General features: G+C 43.8%; 1 protein-coding gene across 1 annotated transcript in view; it reads left to right on the top strand.

Annotated features, from left to right (window-relative positions):
- LOC112561910 (nucleoredoxin-like) overlaps positions 1–13,062 on the top strand; it is a 34,506-nt gene that overhangs the window by 13,503 nt on the left and 7,941 nt on the right. The window contains exon 2 of the mRNA XM_025234758.1: positions 2,948–3,205. Coding sequence (XP_025090543.1) covers positions 2,948–3,205 — 258 coding nt within the window. The remainder of the gene's footprint in view (positions 1–2,947; positions 3,206–13,062) is intronic.

A 13,062-nucleotide genomic window follows, 5' to 3' on the forward strand; every position in this document is an offset into this window, starting at 1 on the left:
CAGTGAGTTTTCTGTATCATGTCTGATTCATCATCATCAAAACTGAAAACTCCCAGAGGAGCAGCTGCCAAATGCTGGGAGCAGGGCGGCAACAGGCCGTGTGTGTGTGTACTGCATCACGACGACCGAATCGCACCAAAGCTAGATCGATGGAGCGAGTTTAATATTGGTGCTATAGGCCATAGTCGGCTCATTGATATGGCCGTGAGTCATAGGGGCTGGCGTCATACTGGTCGATGTTGGCCACTTGGTAATGGCAGTTACTTCGTTTTTTAGAGATGGTTTGAAACTGCAGATGATCGGGTGGCCGAATATTCCACACAACCCTCTTGGAGCTGATTTGCAGCAAAGGTGACATCGTGGAGTCTCAGCAGAATGTAGGCCACAAGAAATGTGTCATAAGTTATCATTAAACCTCTACCTGTACCATCACATACACGTGACATTGTGATGCCTGGTCATACATGCCAGACGCGTCTGTATGGATGGCAATGCCTGTGGCGATATCGTTGTGTCTGTATAAACATCACATCTAAAATACATGTTTATATGTCATAGCCATTTTTGTCTGTGTACATACAGGCAGAAGCTTATCTTTTCCTTATGTGTCACCATAGAAACATCACGTCCTCATGTCTGTACACTGACCACAGTCATGACTACCAAAATATCACATTATGCTCACATACGTTACAAAGCAACTATGACTTTTAAAATTGACTTTGCACACAGCGTGTTACGAACCAATAACTGTTTTTGAAGTAGTTCACGCATACTGGAAGATGCGAAGAAGCTTGTGTTACTGTGTCGAAAGACAGACGAGACAGGTTAGACTAGAGAATGCGCCACAGGCATATCCACGTGAGGTGGAGGAGAGGATACACAGGCTAGACATACTCCTATCTTCTGCCGCAACCTGACAAGTGAACCAGATGCGTTGAAATCACATGAAAAGAGGGTGTTGGTGTTCTGAGTTCTTCTCACTGCACAAGTGGCGCTTCTCCGTGCTGGGGAGAGTGTAGAAGTAAGCTTATCACTGCACCATTGGAACCAGTATCAGTCTACTGCTAGCAATACTTTACTGGCCCTAGATTGGGTAGAATGGGTGAGACTGCGTCGTCTCGGAGTGTGGTGCCTTTTGGGACTTTGAGTAGTAGAAATACCTGGTGCTCTCTGCTGGTCATGAATTTGTTGTACTAAATCTTTGTACTGTAGGTTTTAATGAAGTCTGTTTCTGTAATGATCAGCAGCCAAAGCCTGCTGTGACAACCAATTTCTCTTTCCATACAAGCACTCTGACATGCAGCATGACGATATCGTTGATGTCGTGTCATTATCGGGACACAACATCTATACAGATTGAATACACATTGTGGCTTGCCTGTACAGGTTGTACAGATTGTGATAAAATATTGCGATTTATCAGTGTACATACTGAATATTGTGATACAGACTAGATCTTGACATTGCGCCAAATTAAATGTGATACATATGATGACATGACATCGACTGTACGTTGCCAAGTGCACTAGGGCTGTGGGCCGATCTGTCCAAGCTTGTGTTGCCATACCAGTCTGGCAGGTCAGGTGGCTCGGCCCACGCCGGTTTTCTCTCTGTTCCACGTTATCAGACTGAAGACGTTCGGCTGTCGCTTTTTCTCCTTTTCTGGCCCCAGTATTTAGAATGGCCTGTCCGTCTGTCTGTCCGCACAGCGGAGTCGGTGCATGTCTTCCGATTTGGACTTGAAACATTTCTCTCTCGGAAACACCTTTTTGTAACTCGTCCATCCTGTTGTCCTTTCTCTCTCCCCACCCCCTCCTCCAAACTCCTGTCTGTGCGTTGTATTGCTAACTGGCGCATGTTGATGTATGTTGTGCTTGTTTGTACTCGATTGTGATGACTACATCACACGGCATCTTGCCCCACTGTCCCTGGTCTCTTGTCAAGCGCACTGAGTTCATCTCCGTGTGGGGAAATGCGCTATACAAATCATATTATTGTTGAATGCTGGAGGATGAGCTAAGAAGAAAAAGGAAAAAAAAAAATTAGTGAGTTTAGTACACAATAAGACTTGCTTTCATGTTCATTTTGTCTGTCATAGGTCGTACTGGTTCGTGTTCTTTTGTTCAGGCGACACAATAGATACTCGGGGCACCGAAAGGGGTAGGAAGAGGTATAATAACTATTCTGCACGTTGATGTGTATACATGCATGTGAATGTCTGAAGAATACAAAACATTTGTGTTTTCCCACCCATCTTTTCCTCCTCCTGAAAGAGAGAGAGAGTGGAAAGACAATGTCTTGGCAGCCATTAAGACACACAAAGAGCGAGAGACACACACGTACAGACACGGAGTCGGGTCGGAGTGAAGAGAGAGCAACGAGAAGCCATTAGACGGGATAGAAGTAACGTTAGATGCTTCCGTCTGGAGGTGAACGGTGCAGGCAGCTCTCGAGCATAGCGAATAGTGAATTTTGCAGGACTTGACAGATGCTGGGCTGAAGCGCATAGCGAAGTGGAGTCCTTTAAGCGTGCTTTTGTCTGGTTTGTTACGAGCAGTAAGAGCTGGAAATAAGGACCTGGTGGAATTTTACATGACAGTTCACATTTTAGTTCTACAGACATTTATTTTTTAAAGAAATATTCGCTTAAATGTAGCCTCACAGTACGCACTGATGTGTCAGTGACCTCGCAATAATAATAACGTGCTGGGGACATTTTAACATGGCACGACAGAGGGGAATAGAGGAGCCAACTGTCCACCTCTGTACCATCCATGAGTCTCAGTCCTCTCATCAAGGACTGGGAAAAGCAAGTCATCTCTCTGCGCCAGTATTATTAGTAAACGTTCTGGAATATGTTGCTCTGTGTGTGAGAGAGAGAGAGAGAATTGGCTTGCACGCGAGAGATAAAGAACTGAATAATTTTTCTTTATTTTGTGTGCAGAACAAGCTGACGAAAAAGTTTCGTATTCAAGGAATTCCACGCCTGGTCATTCTTGATGGAGAGACTGGCAAGACGATTACCGTAGATGGCTTTAATCACCTCATGGAGGACGAGAATGGCTGTGCATTTCCATGGAAACGGAAGCCATTCTGGGAAATGATTAAAGGAAAGTTATTACATGGCGACAAACAAGAGGAAGTTGATGCCATGGAAGCGCTGAAGGGAAAAATCATTGGACTCTATTTTGCTGCTAACTGGGTAAGACATCTTGCTATCGGTAATTAAAAATAATCTGATCTAATTGTAATTAGTCATTTGTAGAGCTTTAGGAAGGCTCCCTCGTTTGCTGAATAGTGGAGAAGGTTGGTGGTCGGGCCTCTGGAAAACTCCCCCTGCCCAGCCAGTAGAAATGGGTTCGTCATTTATAAGGGAAGGAAAAGGCAGCGGAAGAAGTACCCTAGGCACAGTGAAACACGACGGCAATTACACTTTATCTTCACCATTGTTTATCTGCATGAATGTTCCATCATGCAGAACGCAATTTAAACTTAACTCACATGTCGTTGTCTGAACTGCTCGTCAGACTTCCCCATTACACTAATAAACAAGAATTAGTTTTTCATTTCTTTGCTAACGTATTAGGTACCAGCGATATTGGAAACTACAGATGATTATTTAACACCACATTGTCACGATGCATGGGATTTAGCACGCGTTCACTGACGTTAACACAATTTCTTATGTAAAGCCATGCTTCATAATGCGATTTATTAATGTAAAGCCCTCAGAACGATGATCGATGTAGTCACGACTCTTCGCAGTCGGCGGCAATATTTTAATCACAGTACAGAAGAAGAGTGTTGCGGCTTTATGCACCTCGAGGAGTAACAAAAAATCAACTAATAAATTAAACAGAAGAAGAGAAAAAGAAAAAAAAAAAGAGAGGAAAGAAAGATACACCTTTTAATGAAGAAAAAATAGTTTGCCATTAATTAATCGATCAGGAAGAAATAATTTTAAGCTGATACATTTATTTCACAATTTACCAATTCTGTACTTAGTTTTGGACACTGGAACTGTGCATACAGGAATATAGTATACGGGAATACTTACTCAACGCTGACAGATTTATTTAATCGCGTTTATGGTAGCCATGTAAGATGCATTGTGCACGTCTTTGTGCACCTTCTCGGTAGGCGATGTGACTATATATGGTCATCTTATTCGGAAGACCTCTGCAAAGAGTTTTGTCGCGAGGCAGAGACCACGTGTGGATTCTACTAGGCCGCATCCTTTGTATGAAACGATCCCACCCGGCCGCAAAAGAGAAGTTCACCTGGCCACCGTGTTGCAGGCAGCACGAGTGTGTGGCGGAGCAGATAGTTTGACGTGCGACACGTGCGGAATGCAGCTGCGCGCCTGTACTCACCTCGTCTGTCGTGTGCAGCTGCTAGACTGAAGGTAACAATTCCCGGCTGCAAGTGCGCTTCCGTCACGGGGGCTTGGCGCAAACTGCTGCCTTGTGGGAAAGTCTGTCTGCTCCGTAGTAGCATGCAGCTAACGTGTGCTAGGATAGTTTTCACTTGAGACCAATCTTGTCTTATTGCAAACTCTTCCACAGTCAAGTGCCAGGCTAATGATCTAGCCATACCAAATGAGCGTGGAGCTCTGCACGCGTACTGCCTTAATGGCACACAAACCTTCATATTACTGAAGACAATAGCTTACAGCACTGTGGAACTTTTTGGTAATGGAACAGCAAATATGTTCATTTCTACAGAAACTGCAAAATTTTTGTTGTTGCTTATTTTGTCAGTGCTCTTGTCTTTGGTACTTTCCTACCTTTTTCATCATCTCAGACAGGCATGTATAGGTCCTTGCGTACAAGTCTTGCTCTCCCCCTTTTACATATTCAAAATGATGAATAATCCAATAGTGATTTACTTTAATTGTTGAAAGATAGTATTAAAATAATAGGATAAAATATTTTTTTAAATTACTTACTGTGACCAAGGCTGAAAATTGGAGGACTGATCACGACAAATAATAGGACGATCGGTCAAGACAAGTATGGTGGTTAAATTACGAAGGCGATTGATCCAGACTGAAGTGCTCTCTAGGCTGTTTGTCAGGTTGTAAACATCGCCGCCGAGCAGACTGATAGGGCAGGTAACCCCATAGCAGACAGACACGGTGACTTATACAAACAGGATGCAGATAACCTTCGCCAGACCACTTTACTGTGTTGCCGAATAGCATCCATCCGCCACTTCCTACCTCTCTCGTCTACACTACCCGCCCTGCCCCTCACAGCGCTACGCCAGGCTCGCACCGACTGACGACGCCAGGCACTAATTTCTCACGACAGCCAACGACTGCTTATCCGTCCTCGGACGTTTGGCTGCGGCCATTATTGTTATTATGTGTGTGTATGAATGAGAGAGAGCGGGCGTTTGCAGTCGAGCACGTGCTAACCCTGTTAAATATGGCTTTGACCTCTTCGTCTTGTTTGGTGGTTCTTTTTTCAGATTAACTTATTTTAAGCTGTATTATTCTTCAGATGCAAAAAGAGGAAGAATAATGGTTTATGGTACATGTATTTTTATCAGACAAAAAGGTCTTATGTACCTATGCTGGTGCATGTGTATTTTACTTTATAATAACTCTTCTGGCATCTCCCTCTACCAGCCAAAATTAATCGGACTATTCATCATTCTTGTATGCACTTCGTTTGGGCAGCGCACAGACTTGTAAGCACTTAATATTGGTATCTGCAACATCTCTGCTGTGAGCATAATAGACTTATTTTGGATAAATGTCAAAAGATGTAAACGTTGTAGAACTTGAAAATAAAGTATGCACGCATAGCAGATATCTATGATTTGCCGTTGTTAATGTTGGTTAGACGCGGAACTGACAGTCGCTGACTGTGTAGAAGTTGTGGGTTGACATGTTACGTATGTCATAGATTGTGGTGAGCCCCACTACACCATCGTGCAGGCTGCTTCGTTCAGCTATCATTCGACTCGGGCACGCCAGAGTACCGCTTTGAGATGCTGGAAATATATTGCCTCCATGTAGCACGGGCTGTGTGCGTGCACCTGCCGGCCCTGGGATGCGAGGCCCACGTCTGTTGGCTTTGCTTTAGAGAGGAGCGCTTCCCAAGTCAAAACGACTTTTAAGGCTGGTCACACGCAGAAATGCATAGTGAAAGTCTGACAAATAGCGCCATGGATTTTGCTCTGTGATAGTCTTGTCCAAAATTAAAAAGACAAGTGATGTGCTTTGCTAAAACTTGGGAAGAGTAGTTTTGTTTCAGCATAATTCACTACATAAGAAGTCAAGCTAAAGGAATAAAGTCTGTACTTGGAGTCAGTTTTGTTAGGGCGGTGTCCATCTCTTTCACCATTCCTATATAGAGTCAGCTGGGTCAGCTAACGGGTTAGCAGGTGTAGTATGCATCGTCACACAGGTATATAACCAGCTAAGTAGTGTGCAAGTCTTCATGTTCCGGCACCCTTAATTCTAACTAGTAGGCTATCTGCTGCCCCATATACAGGGTGGCCCAGAAGAGACTCTACCATTTAAAAAGCGATTTATTTTTTATTTGTTTATTTTGACTTGTTCTTCAAGTCTAATTATGAAAGGGGACGTTACGCAAATGACCTCCATTCGCCGATTTAGAAGGCGGGCTCCTTACTTGATGATGGCGCATGTATGCTCCTATATGCCTACAGTGGACCGTCTATTTTCAAAATACCTCATGTTTCTTTATAACAAATTTCCAAGAGTTGAAGTGTTCATATCTAAAACTTTAAATATTATTGTGAAAAAGGTTTTGAATTTGTTTAAATGGTAGGGTAATTTTTGGACTTGTATAACTTGTGTGAGGTGATGCCGGAGTTAAGAATGACAGTCGAGTGTACTCAAGTCCAGTTCACCCATGTTAATGTAATGCATGTCAATTACTTGTGATTAGCTTGATGGCTATTATCAGGGCCGCAGAGAGAGAGGTTTCCCTAAAATATCTTTCTCCGCTTTTCATCTTGCCGATAGATGTTAGTGCGCTAGTGGAAATGAAGCTGTCTCGTAGGCTATAGTTTTAGAATAGTATTAGAAAACGACCTCGATAAAGGATGGATCGTGCACGTGACCACCCTTTTCTAGACTGTAGCATGTCAGCGTGTGCACGTCGAATTTGGTGAGATTACACCTCTTGACATAAAGTGACCTCCAGAACTCCAGATCGAGGAGTCGAAGAAGTCGAAAATTCACACGATGTGTGTGTAAGGCGGGAGGAAGGAATGGATGGGTAGAGAAAGATTTATGAACACCGGAGTTGTGGCGGTGGCGATGAGGGCAAGTTCTTGACGTCAGAATTGTGCATGGAAAATCAGTTTAGAATGCTAGCAATGTTTATGGCCGAGGCGAAAGCAGCTAGAGTTACGTGCGAACAGAAAGGAGACGCACAGCGCCATCTGGAAAAGATATGACTATGAAGCAGATCAAGGGGAGTAATAAACCAGTAGTAAAGATACAGCGCCAGCTCCGGATTACGCCATCATGCTCAGGGTTAGTAACCGAGGCCACAGGAAGCGCCTAGGTAGCAGAGGTGTCACTCATCGCTCCTGGCAACCCTGACTGGCAAGCACCGTAATAACCGAGGGCTAGGTCACTAGGTGTGAGGAGTCAGGCCTTATACCCTTATCACAAGCCTCACCTTGTCAGTGATCCGCAGTGAGGAACAGAGATTGTCTGGATGCCACGTCAACCGTGGTAAACAGCATTAGCTGACAGCTAAAGGGACATCTACAGATCTGATGTATACCCTACAGACTTCTGTGACAACAGAGTTTTGTATATAAAAAAAAACAAAAACAAAGATTTTCCGGCGCACCTTTAAGTACGATTAAGCCCTGATTATTTCTCTGAACTTCTCTTCCCTCACGTCTCAGCTAGACAACTCCGCTCCTCGTCTAATGATCGTCTCCTTACTCTTCCTGTCACCAGAAGGACAACATATGGCCACAGGATGTTTAGTTATTGTGCGGTGAAACAATGGAACTCTCTCCCTTTCCATACCTGCCACCTACTCACTATTGAATCCTTTAAACGTGCACTGAACACACACCTCTTCCGTAAACATGACTCCTAACACCATTTCCCATAATTCTAGTTCTTTGTCACACCCTTCCTTTTGCAATATCATGTTACTCTCAGCTCTTGTTCTTGTTATTTGGTTCCTCTTTTGTGTTTTCTGCATTTGATTATATCTTCGTTAGTACTTATAACTCATATGTTATTTGCAGTGTTGTCCATAGAAATGGGAATCCCATGGGAAACGTCCCATGGGATGGGATGGGATGGGACAGCACACATTTGTATTTCCCATGGTAGTCGATACTTGATATTGCAAAATAAATTTACTGTTATTTCATTCATCAAGGATTTAAATCTTTCCTCTGAATCATCTATTGTATGTGAAGTAGCAGGAATTATAGAACAAAAGCCGAAATGTGGTTTTCAGTGTTGTCCATAGGATTGTTAATACCATGGGAATCCCATGGGAAACATCCCGTGGGATGGGACGGGATGGGACAGGCATAAATTGCCATGGGACGGGATGGGACGGGATAGAAAAATATGTCCCATGGACAACCCTGGTTATTTGTTTTCCTGTCCCTCGTATGCTGTCCATGTTTCATTCTTGTTCTTAGGCGCTAAGAGGATACTCCTTATGAGTGTGAGTATTCGCTTTACAAATTTTGCTTATTATTTTTTTCCCTTGCTATTATAGAACCGTCAAAAGCATGTGTGGCAGTAGAAAATGTTATCACATGTTGTTCACCAATCGATGTACGATGTATTGATTGCATGATGCACTGATCAGGTGTTAGGTCACAAGGGCGAGTGTGATGAAAGTCAGTCAGAAGACAATGCCTGTGTGCAAACTTCTTATTGGGTTAGTGCTGAGGCCCGGGGAAGCAGACGAGCGGTCCGGTGGCACAACGGTTAGCGCCTGTCACCAATACAATGAAGGTCGGCTGCCCAGAGTTCATTTCTCGTCTCGGGCACGCTGTTCTTTCTCTGCACGTGGCGTCTGTTTACAGGGCTGGCTGCTTGCCGTAATACAGCCTCAGTTGCTGGCACGGCGTAAAAAACCAATTTCCCCCCCCCCCCCCCCCGGGGAAGCAGACGAGACACGCTGTATGGTGAGCAATGAGCAGATGAGCTAGAATCAGCAACAGCTGACGTGAAAACGCTTCAGAGATCCGTGGAAGGCCATGGTTGACCAACTGCTACATCTAATACACGCTAGACGTTTATCTCCTGTCTTTCAGACTGCGGTTAGTGAGACGACTTGGGTGTGCTGTGGGTCGTAATGGGCCATTGTCTGCCTGCCTGACTTTCCTCCCCCTGCCCCCTTTGTTTCAGGTTTGCGTCTCTTTGTCTTGTCCAAACCTACTGAGCTGTGGTGCCTGTCTTTGCGGGAGTTGCATTTACTGGTGGTGTCTTGTCTTGTCCCAACAAACAAAGCTGTGGTGCGGTCACGAGGCTGTAGGAATTGTGCGTGACATTCAAGGGGGAGGAGGTTCACTGATCGGTCACGTGGTGTCTCAAGGGTGTCGGGTATCTGTTAGATCGCGATCGGGGCAGCAAAGACTTGCAAAGACTTGCTGAAGAACTGTTAAAGAAGGAATGTTTAGGTCAAAGGTCCAAGATGTGGACATCTTTAGTCTGCCTTGTATGTCAGCCAGAAGCTGCAAGGAATAGGAGTAGCACAGGAGCTGGACGCGTCTTGTAGAGACGAGAGCAGTCAGTAACAAACACAGACATAATCATCGACAAACTCCCCCACTGCCGCTTCCTCTATTTTCCTGGCCTATCCGCTTGATGCCGATTCTCCTTGCGGGGTTTAAGAGATGTTTTTTTTTCTGGCGCGCACCTCTCCTTGAGTGAGCCATTCCGATACAAAGTGCGATCTGTGCCTTGACACGATTGAAAGGCAGGCGAGTGAGGAGAGGCTGGCATATATCTCACGGCAGTAAAAAGCCGGCGGTTTATGTAGCGCAGTGCTGTTGCCTGGGTAGCCTTCCCTTTCGTGAGAAACGTTTTGCATATCGTTCTGTCCTCTATCTCATACCCTTCCCCTGGCCTCTCCTGCAAGTCACAACATTTCCTCTCTTCCTGCTTTTTTTTACCCCCGCGGTTGTACATGTAGATATAGCGGTTAAGTGAATGGCGTTAGCAAAAACTACACGCGCGAGGAAGAACGCATTTAGCTATCAGGGGCTGTCTGTTTGGTGTATATTGTTGTCTTCTTAATTATTGTTATCTTAATATAAATAAAACTGTATGACCCCTTTAGCTAATCCGCACCATTTGTCCAATCCTAAGTAAATTTTGCAGGCTTTATTTTCTGGTGTATATTGCTTTAGAGAATCTTTTATTTTATGTTGATGTTACCGGCTATGTTACAGTTAACTTAGAAAATCAACGTAGATGAAATATTGACCAAAGATTTTGACACCACTGACTTGTGTGTGTGTGAATTTCTTCCTAATACTTCCGTCACCCTAAAAATAGGAAAGAATTTCTTCATCAAGAAAAATACAACAACATGCATAAAATACTTTATACTGTAGAGATATATACACACAGTGTTGTAATGTAAAGTGCGTAGTGTAAAAAGATGTAGGGCGAATAGTGAGGTCACAAAGTGTAGTGACAAAATAGCATTATGTTGATTTAATGGTGGGATGAGAGCAAGCTGGGATGCAACAAGAAGTTTCAAAAATTAAAAAATAAATTTGAGTAATTCGGTTTCGAAGACGTACAAAACAGATTTCACATTAGGGGGAAGGCTACTCCGCAGGTACTGCCCGAGCACTGTATTCAAGTTTTAATCAATCAGAAAGTCTAGCAGACGATTTGCCGTCTGTAAAGGAACAATGTTTTCTTGTTCGAGTAATACCAGTTGTATTCCTGTGAACAGTTATAAGAGGGCTTTAACAGAGAGAGACCCGAGGGCAGGCAGTACCTCAACGCTTGTCTCCCCTTCACTAGAAACTGGTTTAATGAGCGCTGACCATCATTACAGAAACTTGCTAGGCATGTGCCTGTGAGTAGCATTACTTCATTAGCTAGTCTTTGGTGCGTATGTGCACATGCATGAATTGTGACTGGTTGTAAGTCTTGGATTTCCTAAATGTCTTGTTCATCAAACCATTCGGTGAGTTACGACAGTTCACACACCCCGCACAACGTGGACATTTTGACAGTTTTGACCGGGAGTATTTGCCGCCAGTAGTGGAGTGTGGTAAAGTCGTGTGACGGGTTGACTTACGTTGAACTTGACAACGACTTCACCTGTTAGCTGCTGAGTTTTCAGACGTGCATATCTGCACATCTGATGAGCGCAGCGCCTTCCAGCGTTCAACACTTGGCTGACTAGCGGGAGACTCATTGCTTGTGGTGAAAGGACTTGCAACCGTCTTCATTTGATAGTTTTTCGAGAAAAGTGAAGAACGTAAAGGGCGTTCAAGGCTGCTTGTCCAGCTGCGTCAGGTGCATCGTTTATGTACACCAAAGTATGCGACCGCGTCACGCTTTCAGGTGCGGCAGTGTGTGACCGGTCACGTATAAAGTCAGTCAAACTTCATGCGTTAAAGAGTTGCATTTCCAATAGCTGTTTCAAGGTTCTGTTGCAAGCACAGGCTATTCCATGAGTTTCTTTTACTTAAAAAACCCCCAAACTTTCGTGACTGGCTTTTGTTCTTCAGTTGGTAGCTTGACGGAGTTTTATTTATTAATTATTATTATTTTTTTTTTTAGTCAGGAATCGTCGTACAGCTGTTTGTTTTTTCCTGACGTCCGAAAGATTTGCATGGAAAGCGCTGGGTATGCCACTACCTGAGCATCTCATGACGAAGACGTGGTGTGGGTAGCCAAGATACAGAAGCATGCAGAAAGCTTCTCACGACTCGGGCGTCTGAACAAAGAGAATGCCGGAACGACTTGTCACGAATCGGACTGCAGACAGAAACAGTGCATGACAACACTTCCATACAGAGATCAACTGCCAAGAATGTGTGGGAGAGGGAAAGGAAGCTTCTGCATACCTTCTACCCTCCCTCAACCAACATGCTATTACTCGTCTGGAAAGAACGAGTAGATGGATAATGGGAGCGTTGAGAGAGCGTGTCACTTAAGCCAAAGGCGGATAGTTTGAAATAAATTATTGTTTCATCAGCTGCTTGCTTGCTCTCTCTCTCCCAGTGAAGTTGTGTTATTATGTACAAGTATGTACATTTAATTCTCAGGTGACCACTCAAGACAGAATAACACTCGACAGAAATGACCCACCAACCCAAATTTCACGTCTTACTCAAGCCCACGTAAACGCTCGTCTTTGGTGTGTAGCTTGCTGCCAACACCTGTCACCATTTATTCCTGTTTGGGTTTTTATTTTTTTTTTACTCACTACAGCAGCTTCACCATTACTTGTCGCCTTCTCCAGGCAAGAATAATTCATGAAAGAAAGGTATGGTGAAGTCAAGATACAGCAAATGAAAGAAAGGTATGATTGATTTAAGATGCAGTCGATACACAAAGGGTATCGGGTAACATTGTCGATGAAATTATTTGATATATTTGATGAAAGAAAGACATCGTGGCGTTAAAAGAAAGGTAAGATATGGTGGACGAAGAAGTGTCATTGGATGCAAGAATGATATGATCAAGTTATGCAGCGGATGAATTTTTTCAGCTTTTCGCTGATTGAAGCGGCAGGATTCTTTGTGGGCGTGTATGTAAAGTGATTAAGCTGACTACATTATCGCGGATGTTGTGTTTCTGACTAACTTGCTAGTGCATTGCTGTTACGTTTTACTGCTGTGCTTGTGACAGAGGCAGTCTGTAGAATGAACTAACGATCTCACATTTCATTGACAGCGTCTGCCACATTTTCATAGTGGATGTTTGTCTCTCCTTTCTGGTGCTTTGCCATCTTACCATCAGACTGTACTGACCACAAGTCTGTTAATTCTGGAATACTTTAAAATTAAAAACACATTTTGTCAGTCGTGCCCATAGAGGTTTTGACATTGACCGGA

This window comes from Pomacea canaliculata, linkage group LG4, assembly GCF_003073045.1.
Source record: "Pomacea canaliculata isolate SZHN2017 linkage group LG4, ASM307304v1, whole genome shotgun sequence".
In the NCBI taxonomy this organism is placed as follows: domain Eukaryota; kingdom Metazoa; phylum Mollusca; class Gastropoda; order Architaenioglossa; family Ampullariidae; genus Pomacea; species Pomacea canaliculata.